Source organism: Lissotriton vulgaris, chromosome 4_1, assembly GCF_964263255.1.
Source record: "Lissotriton vulgaris chromosome 4_1, aLisVul1.2, whole genome shotgun sequence".
In the NCBI taxonomy this organism is placed as follows: Eukaryota; Metazoa; Chordata; class Amphibia; order Caudata; family Salamandridae; genus Lissotriton; species Lissotriton vulgaris.
This window is the reverse complement of record NC_141691.1, coordinates 1,596,352,369-1,596,369,839: the sequence shown is the minus strand read 5'-3', so window position 1 is coordinate 1,596,369,839 and position 17,471 is coordinate 1,596,352,369. Positions and strand designations below refer to the sequence as shown.

The window sequence follows — 17,471 nt, the reverse complement described above, 5'->3', positions numbered from 1 at the left end:
GCCAAGAAACTAGGGCCCTGAAAGGGGATGACCTTAACCCTAGATATCGGTTCGCAGAACGGGGAGGATGGGTGGGTCGGTAAGGAATCTATCACTAACTAATGTCTCTTACAGATATATCGTTACACAAGTAGTAACTTGTGCATCTGAAAGAGACACGTTAGTGATAGATTCCTTACCTTAGAATAGATACCCCAGCAATACCATCCCCGTGGTGGTGGGTCTGCGAACCAATATTCACACCAGAAAGTCCTGGAGAACGGAACGGCCGAAGTAGCCATCTCTCCGGACTTGACTGTCCAGGCAGTAGTGCCTCGCAAACGTGTGCAACGAAGCCCACGTAGCAGCCTGGCAAATGTCCTGCAGGGGCACACCTCGGCCCAAGGCAGTTGTAGTGGCCGTGGCTCGAGTGGAATGAGCCCGCAGCCCAACAGGTGGTTCCTTCTTTGCCAAGGAGTAACACGCCTGGATGCACATGATAATCCATCTAGAAATGGTCCTCTTGTGCACCGCTTTCCCTTTCTTAGCGCCCGCGTACCCAACAAAGAGTTGATCATCCACCCGGAACTGGCGTGTGCGATCCAGATAGAATGAGAGCGCACGTTTTGGGTCCAGACGGTGGAGCCTCTCCTCCTCTCTCGAGGGGTGCGGAGGCGGAAAGAAGGTGGGCAATGTGATGGACTGCCCCATGTGGAAGGCCGTGACCACCTTAGGCAAGAAGGAGGGCCTAGTCCTCAAAACAACCTTGTCCGGATGGACTGAAAGGAAAGGAGGCTTACAAGAGAGAGCCTGGAGCTCACTCACTCTCCTGGCAGAGGTGATGGCTACCAGGAAGGCAGTCTTTAAAGAAAGAAGGCGAAGTGGACAGTTGTGAAGAGGCTCAAAGGGAGCGCACATCAGAAATGTCAGAACCAGGTTCAAGTCCCACTGAGGCATCACGAAGGGAACAGGAGGAAAAGTATGAGTGATGCCCTTCAGGAATCGATTCACGATAGGGGACTTGAACAAAGAGGGTTGGTCAGGCAGCCTCAGAAAGGCTGAAAGAGCCGAAAGATAGCCCTTGACAGTGCCCAGAGCAGAGCCCTGCTGGGCGAGAGAAAGAAGGAAGAGAAGAATCTCAGAGAGAGGGGCATTGAGAGGATCCACAGCCTTTGCTGTGCACCATGCCACAAATCTGTTCCACCTGCAGGCGTATACCGTTTTTGTGGAGGGACGCCTGGCTGCCAGAATGATGTTGCAAACTTCAGGAGGCAAGTCAAATGGCCTCAACTGCCGCCGCTCAATCTCCATGCATGGAGGTGGAGACTGGACAGGTTCGGGTGGAGGACCGTCCCCTGCTGCTGCGACAGAAGGTCCTCCTGAAGAGGCAGACGAACCGGGGGATCGACTGACATACTGAGTAGCTCGGGATACCAGTACCTTCGAGCCCAGTCCGGAGCCACAAGGATGACTTGTGCCCGGTCGCGCTTGATCTTCTTCAGCACTCTGGGCAGAAGAGGTATAGGCGGAAAGGCGTACAACAGACCGCAGCTCCACTCGCGACGAAAAGCGTCTCCGAGCGAGTGCCGCCTTGGAAATTCCAACGCGCAGAACTGATGACATTGCGCGGTCTCTTCGGTGGCGAATAGATCTAACCAAGGCTCTCCCCAACGCAGAAAGAGGCCTTGCGCCACGTCCGAGTGCAGACGCCATTCGTGATCCATCGAGCACCGACGGCTGAGTTCGTCCGCCCTGGCGTTCAGAGAACCTGCCAGGTGTTGAACCACCAGAGTCACGCCCTGATGTTCCAGCCACTGCCAGAGGCGCAGAGCCTCCTGGCAGAGGGTCCACGACCCCACACCGCCCTGTTTGTTGCAGTACCACATGGCGGTGGTGTTGTCCGTGAACACCTGCACTGCACTCCCTCGGACAGACGGGAGGAATGCTTTCAGTGCCAGACGAATCGCCCGCAGCTCCAACAGATTGATATGGAGCCGGGACTCCGCCGGAGACCAGAGTCCTCTGATCTCCGCCTCTCCCAAGTGGCCACCCCAGCCCTGGAGGGACGCGTCCGTCACAACTACGTGCTCCGGTTGGGGAAGGGAGAGGGATCTGCCGTTGACCCAATCGCGGTCCGTGAGCCACCACTGCAGCTGTCTCGCAGTGCCCTCCGAGATCAGGACGTGGTCGGAAAGGTTGCCCCGGTGCTGGGCCCACTGAAACTTCAGGTCCCACTGCAGAGCCCGCATCCGCCACCGTGCGTGATGCACCAGAAGGATGCAGGAGGCCATCAGTCCCAGAAGCCTCAGCGTCAACCTGACCGAAACCCGGGATAACGGCCCGAAGACCGGGATCAGGGCCTGTATATCCCGGACTCGCTGTTCGGGCGGGTAAACCCGAAACTGCGCCGAGTCGAGAACCGCTCCGATGAAAAGGAGCTTCTGAGAGGGGCACAGGTGCGACTTCGGCACATTGATGGAAAATCCCAGCCTGTGCAGGAGATCCGCCGTAGTCTGGAGGTGGTTGACGACTGCCTGGGGCGAGCCCGCCTTCAACAACCAGTCGTCTAGGTAGGGGAAGACTGAAACCCCTAACCTGCGCAGGTGAGCTGCGACCACCGCCATCACCTTCGTGAACACCCGTGGGGCGCTGGTAAGGCCGAAGGGGAGCACGGTAAACTGAAAGTGCTCGAGGCCTACCGTGAACCGCAGGTAACGCCGGTGGGCCGGCAGGACGGGGATGTGGAAATACGCATCCTGCAAGTCCAACGCTACCATCCAGTCTCCTGGGTCTAGGGCAGCCAAGACCTGAGCCAGTGTCAGCATTTTGAACCGCTCCTTCCGGAGGAAGCCGTTGACGTTCCTCAGGTCCAAGATAGGGCGTAGGCCCCCTTTGCCCTTCTTGGGTACCAGAAAGTAGTGGGAGTAGCAACCACGTCCTACTTCTGGCCCAGGAACGCGCTCGATGGCCCCCTTGGCCAAGAGGGCCGAAACTTCCTCCCGCAGGAGCCGCAAGTGATCCCCCGACACGCGGTGGTGTTGCGGTGGCATGGCTGGAGGGGTCGTCTCGAAGGGGAGGGAGTAGCCCCTTCGGACGATCTGCAGCACCCACCTGTCCGAAGTGACTGTGCGCCAGTGAGAGTGGTGATGGCGAACCCTGCCTCCCACTGGCATCACCTGGGCCGGAAAGCACGGACTAGGAGGGTTTAGAGGCGGATGCTGCGGGGGCAGGTGTGGACTGGCTCCGCTTGCCTCCCCTACCGCCTCCACGGCGGTTTCCACGGCCGCCGCCGCGCTGGACGACAGTTTGCGGCGAGTGGCTGGCGGCACGTGTGGGGACGCCCCTTCCGTGGCCACGAAAGGAGCGAAAAGCAGCCACTTGCTGGCGCGGGGCCGAGAGGCCCAAGGACTTGGCCGTAGCCCTGGAGTCCTTAAAGCGCTCGAGCGCGTGGTCTGCCTTGTCGCCAAAGAGGCGACGGCCATCGAACGGCATGTCCATGAGAGTATTCTGGACATCAGCCGAGAAGTTGGCGGACCTAAGCCAGGCGTGGCGTCGAATCGCCACCGTCGTAGCCATCGCTCTGCCCAGCGAGTCAGTGGTGTCCAGTCCGCACCTGATCGAATATTTCGCTGCGTCCCGACCCTCCACAAGGGCTTGGCCGAGTTTGGCCCGTACCTCCAACGGGCACTCTGGCAGCAATTCCGCCACCGTTTCCCATATAGAATGGGTGTAACGGCCCAAGAGGCATGCGGTGTTGGAAGACCGCAGTCCACAGCTAAGGGACGAGAAGACTTTTTTGCCAAAGGCCTCGTACCTCTTGGATTCCCGATCAGGGGGTGCTGACGGGAAGGCGGTCTGGGAGTTAGAGGCCTGGATGACCAGACTCTCGGGGGTGGGGTGGGTGGACAGGAAACATGGGTCGCCCGGAGCCGGGCGGTGGCGTCTGGCCACGTTCCTATCTACAGGCGAACCTGTAGCGGGCCTGGACCAAGTGCCCAACAGAACGTCCGACAAGGCCTCATTAAACGACAGCATTGGCTCCATGGAGCATGACTGCGGCTTAAGGACCTCAGTGAGGAGATTAGTCCTCACGGCCGCGACGGGGAGCTCAAGGCCCAAGGCCTTAGCAGCCCTCATCAACACCACACTATATGTAGCGCCCTCCTCCGAAGCCACGGAAGGAGGAGAGACGAATCCAGTGTCTGGAGAGGTGTCCAGGCCACTGGCCTCCCCAAGGTCTCCTGTCCAGTCCATGTTAGACTGACATTCCCTTGTCAGAGGGTCCTCAGACCCCTCCCAATCCTCCACTTCCCCCATCTCCTGAGACTCAGGGTCGTAAGTGAATGAGGATGGGTCATAGGGATGGAAATCCCCGACCGGCGTCGAGATCGGCGCCGACAGGCCCCGTCCCGACGCCGGAACCCATACAGAGGAGGAATTGGGGACGGCGTCGGCCGGGCCCGACGCCGGCGGGGACACCACACGGACCGACCCCGGGGGGGTCGTAAGGTCCACCGGGGACGCTCCATCGCCCGACGAGGGCCGAACGGCGCCCTGCGGCATCGGACCCGAAGGCACCGACGACGCCGGGACCGCCGAACCCTGCGGCGCCGAGCCCGAGGGCAGCGGCGGCGTCGGGATCGCAGAGCCCTGCGGCGCCGGCGTCGGAGACGTCGGCGGCGTCGAGGCCGAAGCACCCGACGGCGTCGGGGTTGAACCCGACCCACTAGGGCCCCCAGACGGGTTCACTGGGCCCGAAGGCGCCGCGGAACCCGTCGGGGAAGAAAGGGACCTCATGGCCATGAGGAAGCGCTCTATCTCCCCCGGCGTCGCGTTCAGCCCAGGGACCGGGGGGTATGGAGCCGAACGCGGCGCCCGCGACTCCTGAGGAGCCGCGTGGGCGGTGTCACCCGAACCCCCGGCCGCATCGCGCGAGCGTCGGGGGGGGGTCGGAAGAGCGATGACGTCTCTTCGACTTCTTATGCTTCTTACCTGACGACTTGGACCCGGAGGAGTGGCGCCGACTCCCGGAGCTGTGACGGCTCCGCCCCCGCGACCTGTCCCTCGACCTCCCGTGGGACCGGGACCGGGACCTCACTCGGCGCGGGGCCGACTGGCGGATCTCGAGTCGCCTGCGGGACCGCTCCCGCCTGGCCTTCCTCGAGAGGGCCCGACAGTCGGAGCAGGCCTCGTCGTCATGGTCGACGCCCAAACACGTCAGGCACAGTCGGTGCGGATCCGTAACCGACATGAGTCGCTCGCAACCGCCGCAGTGCTTGAAGCCGGGCATCCCTAACGGCACCGTCGGAGTCGTGAAGACTTCGAAAGAGATCAAAAAGATCCAAAAAGTTAGTCAAAAAATGACCAGGGAACTGCTTTTTCCAGATCTGCGCTGGCTGGCGCGGAAAAAAGAAGAACTGACGTCAGCACGCGGAGGCGGCGTCTATATACTCCGACGACGTCATCACGGCGCCCACGACGCCGACGACGGACGCGGAGCCGCAGACGACGCCTACCGACGCGCAAGGGTACTGCTACGCAAAATTTTCCGGATCCAGTCTGACGCCTGGGGATATTCTAAGGTAAGGAATCTATCACTAACGTGTCTCTTTCAGATACTGATTTTTAGACACTGTAAACTAGATAACCAATCATTGTTTAATACCAAACACTGTGCATGTTATGTGTCTTTGGAAACCAGGGCAAGATGTCATCTATATTTCTTCTGTCAATCTTATCACTACCCATTCCAGAATCCTCACTGGTAGTGGCATAGAAGCTCCCCTATTGCAAAAGGTACTATAGCAGGACTACCACTGACACAAATAGGAGTCTTACAAATGTAGTTAACATAATTGCATAGCACACTAGTAGCCAAATATATTTAGGTGATTTACATGAAACACAGAACCCAAACCCATATCGTGATTTATGAAGATAAACAGAGGATGACAGGAAAGCAGGGATAATGCCATAAGGAAGGCAGGGGTATGAAGAATAGGAGAAGGAGTAGAACAAGAGCAAGTTTACACTAACAGAAGCAGTAATAATCTAAGAAAAGATGGAAAAGGTACATTTCAGATGTTTTTTTGTGACTTTGTTGAAATTCTGTCTGAATGGCATTTTTGAAGTCAGAGACTTCAGTTCTTAGGGTTTTGTAGTTGTGAAGGTATCTTGGTCTTCCCGATATAGGGTGAAGAACAGCAAGGCAGTAGGGAATGTTTGAATGTATTGCCTTATAAGCAAAGAAGTAGAGCTTGAAAGCTATTCTTGCATCAGTGGTAGTCACTGTATTCAGATAATATGGGAGACATTCAGGTAAATGTTATCAGGTGGCCCACTAGCATAGCTGTGAAATGCAGTAACCCCATAAGTGAGACTAGGTGTGCTTGAGGGACTCCTGCTAAACTACAATTGTTAAAATCAAGTCTGGATCTCACAAGGGCATGAGGCTCTATTTTCATTTCACCCTTGAGATGAAGTTGATCACTTTTTGAGCTCTCTCCCCTGCCTTTAATGCTGTCCATCACCCTAAATTCCAAGAGAATTTTAAGTTATGGGGTACAGGGTACATCTGAGAAGTGGTGGATTATCTTTTTCTTTTTTTATCAGATCCCTCATCATTTCATTCCACGGTTCTTTCTCCTTGGCTCCTTCACAGCATCATACTACTTTTCTTTAAAGTGTACCATAGCCATTTTCCAAACCTCATCTCACCTTTCAATCTCAACTGCTACATCTCAACTAACGAAAAGCACATCAGTGTAAATACAGTGGAGCTTGATTCCTGCGCCACAGGCCAATGGCGCCAAGCAGCTGAGCATTTGGTGGTCACCAACCACCTTGAGTTAAACACATCACAAACAATGGTACTAGCATGCCAAAAATTAGCCAGGTACCATCAGTAAATCATCTGGTCAAAATACCTTGATCCACCTCAAACCCCATGGAATAAAGTGAGAAATTAGGGGCAGATTATGGTTTCTAATCTCTCTTCTGAAGTACAAATTAGTCAAATTACCAAAGACTGATGATACATAAGTCAATATCACTGCAAATGTTCCCTCCAAGGGTATAAACCACAAGTAACCTAGTACTGTCCTGTTTAAATTACGAAATGCTATATACCTTAGAGCCCCTTTCGAGTTGAATTGTATACTACATATAATTCAGAATGTTGTCACACAACTCTTAATCTCCACATCAAGTATTACATCTCACCAGCGCACCGATAATCTTGGGGTGAAACGTATTATGTTTAAAGAAATTTGCTTTGTACCTTGAACCATCCAGGACTTTGGACCCCTTTCCTTCAAAATAAACTCCATATATGTTGCCAATCTAGATCACTATGCTCTAATTTGCCTCATCCCCTAAACATCTCTTCATTCCACCTGTCTTGCGAAGGTGGAATTCACACTATAACAGAAATAACTGGTTCTTACCATGCACGTAATCGTTATGAAACAGCCAACTCCTATTTAAAAAATAAATAATCACTGGCAAAGTCAATAGGTCTTGCCTAAGTGAGAGATATTGGCTTTGTCAATGTGTTTTAGCCATGTTGTACAGCAGTGAGATTTCTGTGCACCATGACTAAAGAAAACAAAAAAAGCTCCATGACATGGTTAGTGCTGGCAGCATCATAACCTTTTTTTCTTTACTTTTAGCCATGATGCACAGCAGCCACACTGTTGCACAGCATTTCTAAAAAAAATATTGACAAAGCGAGTAGCCGTTGTGGAGGTGAGACCGGTCGGCTTTGCCAATGCTTTGATTCTGCTCTTTCTCGTAGTTTACAGTATTGAAGCCTTTTGCTTTGTCTCCTAATAACGTTTATGGGCTGTGTCTGTCTTACTATGGTGTCCTCCTGTGACCGTTAGATTAAAGGGTAGTACACATTTTTACATTTTCCTCCAAAAGTCTACTTACCTTGTTTAGGAATGCAAATGAACATATGCAATAAAAAATAAAAAAAAGGCGGCAAGTGATATATACTAAATAAGGTGGTGCCCATCAATAGAAGACCTGGCTTGAACAGAGGTTAGCCAACTAATTGAGCGCATGGGTGACTCAATACCCCCTCAGTTTTTTTTAACACAGGATATCGTCGCCATAGTGACATCGCATGTGCGCTGCCTGCAGGCGACACCTATAAAGAAATTTGTAGGTATTTGCACTTGCAATTGCATCCACTCTGACAAGGAATATCTGCTGGAACTGTATACCCCGGGGAGAGAAATTGAAGAGGAGGATTTACGGGACTGGAGTGGCCTAGTAGAAGACCTAAAACCAGACTTTTCAGTAGTAAAAGTGATTAACACAATAAAGATCTTGAAGTTAACAAAAACAGCAGGTCCGGATAACTTAGCAGCCTTGATAATAAAATTAAAGTTGTCCTGGTGGGCAGAATTCTTCTCGCTTTTGTTCTTAGTAATCTTAGAATCTGGGACGATACCAAAAAATTGGAAGGGAGCCATAATAAGGCCGATACACAAGAAAGGATATGTCTATGCCCCGAAGAATGATAGATGAATCAACTTACTAGACATTGACGAAAAGATCTTTGCTAAAATAATATTAGGTAAGTTAAAAGATTGGGTAGAGCAGGGCTCAATTGTACCAGTTGACCAGGTGGGCTTCAAAGAAGAACAGTCCACTATAGACCATTGTTTTGCCCTATGGGCATTGGCCCGGAAGTCGATAGAGCAAAATGGGAAGCTGTATTGCTGATTTGTCAACTTTCGGGCAGCCTTCGATAATGTGGATCGTAATTGCCTTTGGGAAGACCTGATAAAGTATGGAATCCCGGAAGGTATATTAATGATTCTAAAAGAGTTACAAAGAGGAAATTTGGTACAGGTAATTAGAGATATGCAAGGGTCACTGACTCGTAAAATAACTGTAGGGAATGGCCCTAGACAGGGGTGCGTCTTGGCCCCCTTGTTATTTGCAAATTTTCTTAGCGGATCTCCCTGCAGTATTAGAAGTGGAAATAAGTGCTAGCCCCAGAATGAGTGTAAATAAAGTGACCTATCTTCTATACGCAGATGATCTTGTGATCCTTGATCAAACGGAACTAGGACAACAAAGGAAATTAAATGTTTTTAAGAACTACTGTGATAGAAAGTTTTTAACTGTAAATATGGAAAAAACAAAGGTGTTATGTTTTGGGAAAAGAGTTAAGAATTTTAGTTGGTTCTTAGGACAAGATAAACTGGAGATAGTTAAGGAATATAGATACTTGGGTCTCTGATTTGACAGTACACTAAAATGGTATACCCACTTGGAGGCCCAAAAAGCGAAAGCCTTCTCATCAGTTTGCGGGCTGAAAAAATTCAATAAAGAATATGGTGACATGTCACACAGACCCCTGCCAAATACATTTGAAGCAATGATCCCCCTGCAGGTACTTTATGGGGCAGAAGTACTTTACCTGAGTGGTAAATCAGGTGGGACACAGAAGAAGGGAACATCTTAAAAATGTAATTGCCATTACCGAGTTCCACAATGATCCAGGCTATCAGAATGAAGTTAGGTTTAATAGCATGGAGTGTTCAGACCTAAATGTCCTTGTTAGGATTCTGGAAACACCAGGACCCAGGTGGAGTGCAGAAGGTCTCACAATGGTGCAGAGTGGAGATTCAATCTAGTAGATTAAAATGGGCAAAGGATGTAAGAAGGAATCTCCAGAAAATAGCTGTGCGCCTTAAGATGAGACTTTCGCAGCAATCCCTGGATGTAGACTTCACTAAGAGTACCCTCAGGTACCGAGGGCAGATACATTCAAGGTTGTTGGACCTAGAATACATGAGTGAAAAAAACAGTCCAGTGGTTAAGGAATTCATGGGTAAATGAAGCATGGTTCCCGTACTTGGATATTTTGCCTAACCAAGGGTTAAGGCATGAAATTCTAAGGGTCCGAATTGGCATTAATCCTTGGTTTATGGAAGAAAAAATAAAAGCAGCAATGATTCAGATAGAATTTGTAAATATGAGCTAGGAACAAGAAACAACATTTTGCACATATTGCTTGATTGTATTTCGGTTTTAGCCATACGAAAACTGTTTTTATGCCCCTTATTCTTAAAATACGAAATAAGTTTCCGTGCCCAAGCGGTTTGTCTACTCACGGAAATGCCATTTCTTGACATCATAATCTCTTTGGGAAAATATCTGAAATCCACAAAAGATTTCGTAAGGGAGAAATTAAAGGAGGGGCATTGATCTTAACTTATTTTAGGCTTTTCCCAGAGATTTTAAAAGTTTTGGGTGAATTTACAAACTACGTATAATGAATTATGATTGTATGTGGATGCCACTTTTTACAATGTGTTTTTATTGGTAACTTATTTGCTAAATAATTTATATTGTCACCATTACTTGTGTTCCTATTGTATTTAAAGACTATGGTCTGAATGAACAAAGTTTTCTCTCTCTCTCTCTCTCTCTATCTCTCTCTCACTCTGACAGTTTTTTGCAACACTTCAGCTCATGGAAAGTTACCAGTTAGCTGCACAATGCTCACTGCATGTCTGCGAACCTCACATTCATCACTCAACACCCAGACAAGCTTAACAAGCTAGGCACTTTCCATCTTGCATTACAAAAAGGCACCTTGAATGCCCTTGTAAATTGGAGTGTCTTCCAGGCTTGTTAGGGGTAAGAAGTGCTATATAAATTCTACAATATAATAAATAACATTAAAATCATTTAGAGCCTGATTATGAGTTCGGTGGTCCCACCTCTGCCATCGTTTCGGAGTTGATTCACCACCGCTGACTAGGCAAACTGCCCGCCGTATCACAATGTTGTCAGTTTGGTATTTGAAAGACTGTCAGAGCATCACTGACAGCCATTCGCAGACCGCCTTGATGGCATTGGGGGAAAGCAGTTGTCATAGGGCTGTAGGGAGAAGTTTCACAGCCATCCAAATTACGAGTTGGCTTTCCGATGAGACGACCGTGGCTGTGGGACTACATGCTTAGAGTCGGCGGAATCGAAGAAATTGGGGTTCATAATCATCCATTTTCTTTTCTTCCTTTTAGTCTCCCACGTGAATCCCTTCCTCTAGGTCCCCCTTCACAGCAGCATCTTGACCCCGAAGAGAACGAAAAATTTTGAGCAGAAATCTAACTAAGATCATTTTGCAGTATTTACCCATTAACTGACTGGGCACATATGGTACAGACTCCAACAATGGGAAAGTACTAGCAGTAAATATTTTTGCACATTTCATGCATATGTGTATAATGCAGTCAAAATATACACACCAGCATTAACATAATATTCCCTGCCGTCAGAAACACTGCTGCGGGGCTAGTGTGAACATCGTAATACGGCAGGTGGGAGACTGCTGCCGTGCTGGTCTTCTTGGGACTGCGGAAGTACGGCAGTAAGACCGCCAAACACATAATGAGGCCCTTCTTTTTATTGGAGCAATACATGTTCAGTATGGTTGAAAATGTGAGCATTTAGCGCAGTTTACGTCCAGGTTTTCAGCAATATGGTTCATAGGTGAAGAAAATGTTCACACTGCTTGCAAAACAAAGTGCTACTTCTACTAAACATAAGATTCCTTCTTGTGTCAGTAATATAATTTCCTTAATCTAGACTGCTGGTATCCATTTGCTTTTGCAACACCTTTCACAACTAATCCCTGTTGATCGCCCTTACTATTCATTTGCTTAATATATTCATTGGTGTACAGTTCAGTGAAAATTCATGAAAATCACATATTCGTTGTATACTTTTAATGCATATTCATAATTATAAATATAAATGTTAATACGAATTCATAACATTTCTAAAACAAACACTTGCTCTTAAGCATTACCTGTATATTCCAGGAGGGCCAAGAGGATCCGGGTCTTGACCTCTGAAAGAGAAAACAGACACAAAAATGGGTGCTACACATGCTTTACGTGAAAACCAACAACATCCTTCTGACATGAGATGTGTGTCCGGTATGTGAACAGATGTTATTATGAGAGTATAAGGTGAGCTCCAAGAACGCGTTTCCTCCTTTGTTGTTTATATGAGGCAATGGAAATATACAAGCATAAAAACAGCCACTCTCTTCCGGTGCGGTGCAGGCTTATCCGGCCTCTCTGTTTAATCCGCAAAGCCACTCCAAGCAGATTTAAACAGCCTTTTTTCAAACTCACTTTGATGATTCTTCAACTACAACGGGAAAAGGCCACATGATATTGAAAGCCTACTTTTAATCATTTTCTTAACATTTTTTAATTAAATACAATCTGAGCTTTTCTGAAATGTCAAAGAATTTACCTTTGATGGAGCTGTGGTCTTGGAATTATGATGTCACATGGTCTTACTGATCCACAAGACATTTGTCCATTGTGGAAGAATTTGGAGTTTAGAGTTGATTTAGAGTTGGGTGGTAATGGAAAATTCTGCAGTATTTGTAGGAAATAACTCCAGACAAGTATCAACTGGAAGAGTTTCCCACCGCTGACATGGTGTTGTATTGTATTGATATTCATAGTGTATGGAGGAAAGTTTGATGGTGGATTTTTCTTGGGATTTCAGACTCCTGCCTGAAACTGTAGGATAGCCTGGCCCCACCCAACTCTAAATCTATACCAGTGGTATCTACCAACTTAAATCACCCCTGTGCAGGGTAAATCATTTTAATGAGCAGTAAAAACGAATTGGATACAGTTGAGGAAGAAATAACGAGGAGTCAAACGCATCGGTAGGACCCGCTATAATGATCAGCGCATCTCCAGGCACGCCGCTGACAGGAGCCTTCACCAACATTTCAAGTCAAGCTTCATGCCAAGGTTCTAAATGGGAAGTACCAATTGCTAGGTGGGCAAGGGGAGGGCATGAAGGCTGGGAGATAAAGGTAAAGATGTGGTAGAAGGAAGAGGTTGAGGTTATAACAGGTACCTTCTGTAGTTTCCTTCTAACGTGAACATTGGAAGTACACTTCAATACCATCAGCACAGAAGCATCTAAACCATGAATTTTGTACAGTACCCTCCTGAAGCTCCATTACTTGTGAATTATAAGGATACTGACGAGAGGCAGGAAGAGAATAATTTGGGAAAAAAACATGTGGCCACTGCAGCTTCCTCCAAGTCTTTGTCCCTGCCAGCGCTGCCAATGACAGTGCCAACACAACGCCTAACCATCACACTCTACAAGTATTGTATTGTATTGTATTGTAATTGCATTTATATAGCGCTTACTACCCCTGACGAGGCGTCGAAGCGCTTTTTCGGCGAGTAGCACGCTACTCCGGGACCCACAGAGAAATTAGTGTTGAATTAGTATAGTGAAACATGCAAGTACATTTTAAGTGGTGGATAGGTTAATCAGTTATTTGGATTTGGAATGATAGCAGAAGGATAGAGTAGGACAAAGGTTTGTATTTATTTATCGCTCGCTTGTTGACGCATGCTATTCAGGGAGCCTATAGAGGATTAGTGGTGAAATAATATGGTGAAATATGAGGTAATTTCAGTGGTGTATATTAGTCTGTTACTTGGAGTGAGAAGGATAGCGGATGGATAAAAGGGGAATAAAGATTTGCATTCATATAGCACTTGTTACCCCTGATGGGCGTTGAAGCGCTTTTCTGGCGAGTAGCACGCCACTCCGGAACCCATAAAGGGTTAGTGTTGAAAATTAGTATAGTATAAATATGAAGTAATTTGAGTAGTAGATATGTTATTCAGTTATTTGGGCAGTATATTAGTATAGTTGAATATGGAATATGGAATTTGAGAAGTGAAACATGTTAGTCTGTTAATTTTTATTGAAAAAGAATAGTGGAGGGATAAAAGAGTGAAGGATTTTTTTTTTTAAAGTCTTAAAAGCAGTAGGAAGAAGCTTTTGGATGAGTAAAAAGGAGTTTTGGAGGGAAGGGGTCAGAGGGGAGAGTTTGTAAAAAGAGGTGTCAGATGATGCAAGGAGGTGTAGAGCAGGAGAGAGTCTAGAAAAGGTTATTTTGGCGATCATAGTAGTGGTGTGGGGTTTGGGATAAATGAGAGAGTGGATGTAGAGGATATGTTGATAGATCTATAGGATGAGAGATAGGGTATTGCATTAGAAGGAGTAGTAGAAAGAAATTTGAGAGGAGTCAGAAGGTTGGGGTAGAAGATATATTGAGTGAGGTATAGGTTGAGAAATAGGCTAGTGCATTGGAAATGCTAAAATTAGAAGAAAGAGATAAGTATATAGATCCATAAGTACATTAAAAGTATATAGATACATAAAAAAGTAAGTATATTTAGATTAAATATATTGATAGAGGCACAGGATGAAAGATAGGGTAGTGCATTGGATATGCTTTTTCATGAGAAAAGTAACAGACACACAGATCCAAGTACATGGAAAGGTACATAGATGTACAATGGAAGTATGTACATGTAGACCAAAAATGATTTTTATTTATTGATGATGATGATTATTATTTTTTTTTTTTTCTTCTCTTAACAACATGATTGTTTTACATGTTTTATAAAGTAATACACAAAGATAGGTACATATCTATGAAAACAAATGCTTATATACAGAGGGATATGCTGTAAATTTCTATTTCCGTATGGTGCTTATGTGGGGAAGAGCCAGATCTTGAGTAGTTTTCTGAAGACAAGGTGGTTGTCGGTGGATCTTATGTTGGGGGGTAAAGAGTTCCATAATTTGGCTGCTTGAACAGAGAAGGATGTGCCACCCATTGTTTTTTTCTTGTATGGTGGGATTTTGAGGCGAGATGCTCCTTTAGAGCGCAGGTTCCTTTGTTGAATGTGTTTGGTGATTTTATTCCTGATGAAGAGTGGTCCTATTCCATGTATTGCTTTGTGGGTAATACAAAGCAGCTTGAACGTGGACCTTCTGGCAACCGGTAACCAATGCAGGGCTTTCAAGGCAGGGGAGATGTGGTCTTGTGGTTTGATATGCAAGAGTAGTCTGGCACCCGAGTTCTGAATCCGTTGTAGTCTTTTCATGGTCGCTAAAGGTGATCCGTGGTAGAGGCTATTGGCGTAATCGAGTTTGGATAGAACAAGGGAGATGGTAGCTTGGACCTTGTGTGGAAATCCCAAATGAGGGAAAATTCGTCTCAGTGTTTTTATAGTAGCAAAGCTTGATCTTGCTAGTTTATTTACTTGGACATTCATCGACAGCTTGGAGTCCATGGTCATTCCGAGGTTTCTTACTTCCTTCGATACTTTAGGCAGTGATCCCAGTTCATCAGGCCATGCGGCAAGCGGGTTGTAATTTTTCCAATCGCCACACGTGAGTATTTCAGTTTTTGAAGCATTAAATTAAGTGCCATTACCGAGCACCAGAAGTCATGGGCTCATATTAATTGGAGGCAGGTGTTGCCAACTCAGTTCTGTGCCATTAGATAAAATACAATACAACAATTTGTTGATATGACACGCAGGACAATATTCTCCTATTTATTGAATTTGAGAGCATGTTTGTAGAGTGCTCGGTGGAGCGCAATGATTCCACGAGGCGAGATATGTTGTTCAGATATAAAGGTTCCTTTATTCCAAACGATATGGACTCACAACAGCAGGAACAACACCCAGGTCGGTACGGGAGTTGCAGGGACTGGTTTTCCCTGATAGCTACCAGAACCTCTTGAGTGTTCCATTGAACACAATGTCTTAAGCACTAATAACATTCTGTATATATACAGAACATAGTAAATATCTTCAGCACTACAATGTTCAACATCAAGGCCTCCTTGTGTTGGGGACGTAGCAATCACAGAGAGAGAACAGTACAGCGGACCATTTAGCAGAACACATTCACATTGAGAGACTGCTTAAAGTCACTAAAATTGTCAAAAACATGAGATATCAAATAGAGAGAATTCCAGAGATGTGGTCTCACTAGAAGATCTTTTAACAGACGGAGGGCACTAAAGAGCTACAGTCACATACGAGGTCACTTCAGAGAAATTAAAAAATGCCTGTTTGGTAGAAGTCAAAATGCGCAAGGCAGAGAGATATGAACTCTGCTTCACCAAAAATCACTTCAGGAGTGACGAGACAGGGAGACCTGTCGTATCTGTGTAGTATCCGTATACAAGCCATACTGGCAGGCACTGAAGAGGTTGAAATATTGAGCTAAACTTCTCTGGAATGCCAAGATAATTACAAATCAATAAACCAATTTTAACAACACATAACCCCCAACAATAGAGTAATGGTGGGTGTTGATATAAAGGAAAGGATTTTTTCCAGCATGTTAAGGTTGGAGAAACCCACGCGGCCAGGATGCCTAACTTCTTAATGATGGCGACATGAGTAGGAAGAGAGGCTAGCTTCGGAGGACAGGTGAGAATACCAGCAGGTGTTGTCTCTCCCAATCCCTTGTGTCTTGTGTTTTTTTCTTAGTTTTATTCCCCTGTTTACTTTCAGACAGTTTGAAGGCATCCAACAACTCTTCAACAGCACTGCAGATTTTCCTGACTAGTGGGCAAATCTGAGCAAGAGCTACATGTTATCAGACATAAGATCGGGTATTAAAAGCCAAGCACTGGATTAAACCTCCCAGGGACTGGATACAAAGGTTAAACAAAATGGAGAGCAGGAGCAGCATTAAAGAACTCTGCAAGGTACCCTCAAGTCTGAGGAACAGAGCGGGGCGCAGCCTTCATTGAAGAGCAGAAACCTCCATACACTGGTGCTACCAAAACTGATGAGGAACGAATGCGCTTCCACGTCGTATACCACAGAAAAGTCCACGGTAACAGACCAAGTGCATCAGATGCATCATACCAGACCTGATGTCTCATCATTTGCACTAGTGATGTTGTGACATATGTATCTGGCAGTTCAAATAAGATGTTTCCCCATAAGTTTGATGAGTTTAGGCAGCAAAGTATAAGGTTAGTCGTTTTTCAAATCCGATGTATCGAGCTCTGCTCTTATGACAAATCCTGTACTGATGTCCTTTTTGCAAACATCACGACCCAAGTCAGATAAAAAAGGGGTAATAATAATCTGGTGCAGCCTGCTGCAGATGACGGGCTCAAGGCCCCAGAGAAAGGACGCTAAGGAAGGAATATCCGCCGAAGAACTCGATTTGAGACCTTGGCAGACCTCTACTGCCAAAGTAAGTGTATGAGGTGCCAAAGGTGGCACAATAATGGCAGCCATGTTATAGACTCTTTATTGTGAGCCTCTTCCCTGAGAAATAGTGCATTTTAAAGTATCTTTCGTTATTTGATAACACGCAGTGACATAATATGAAGCCCTCTCCCATCCTTCTGGCATTTCCGCAAGAATTACTTTGCGACGCTCCAGCTTTCTCAGGAAGTCGTAATTGTCCTTGCAGAATGTGATGAAATAAATGTCTTAACTGTTATTTTCTTGTGGGACAAGGTAAGCGAAAGTGTGTTTCAACTTCTGCTGTGCACCCTTTGTCACTCTGACTGTATTTGGTGAACACTTGCCTGAGGTTTGCGTTTTAGTCAATAGTGAGATAATAAGATCTTAATTCTT

General features: G+C 46.8%; 1 protein-coding gene across 2 annotated transcripts in view; it reads right to left on the bottom strand.

The window, feature by feature from the left end:
• Positions 1-17,471, bottom strand: part of PREX2 (phosphatidylinositol-3,4,5-trisphosphate dependent Rac exchange factor 2) — a 1,248,069-nt gene that overhangs the window by 429,299 nt on the left and 801,299 nt on the right. For both annotated transcript variants that reach the window (XM_086965847.1, XM_086965848.1), the window contains exon 31: positions 11,816-11,857. In XM_086965847.1, the coding sequence (XP_086821973.1) occupies positions 11,816-11,857 (42 nt within the window). The remainder of the gene's footprint in view (positions 1-11,815; positions 11,858-17,471) is intronic.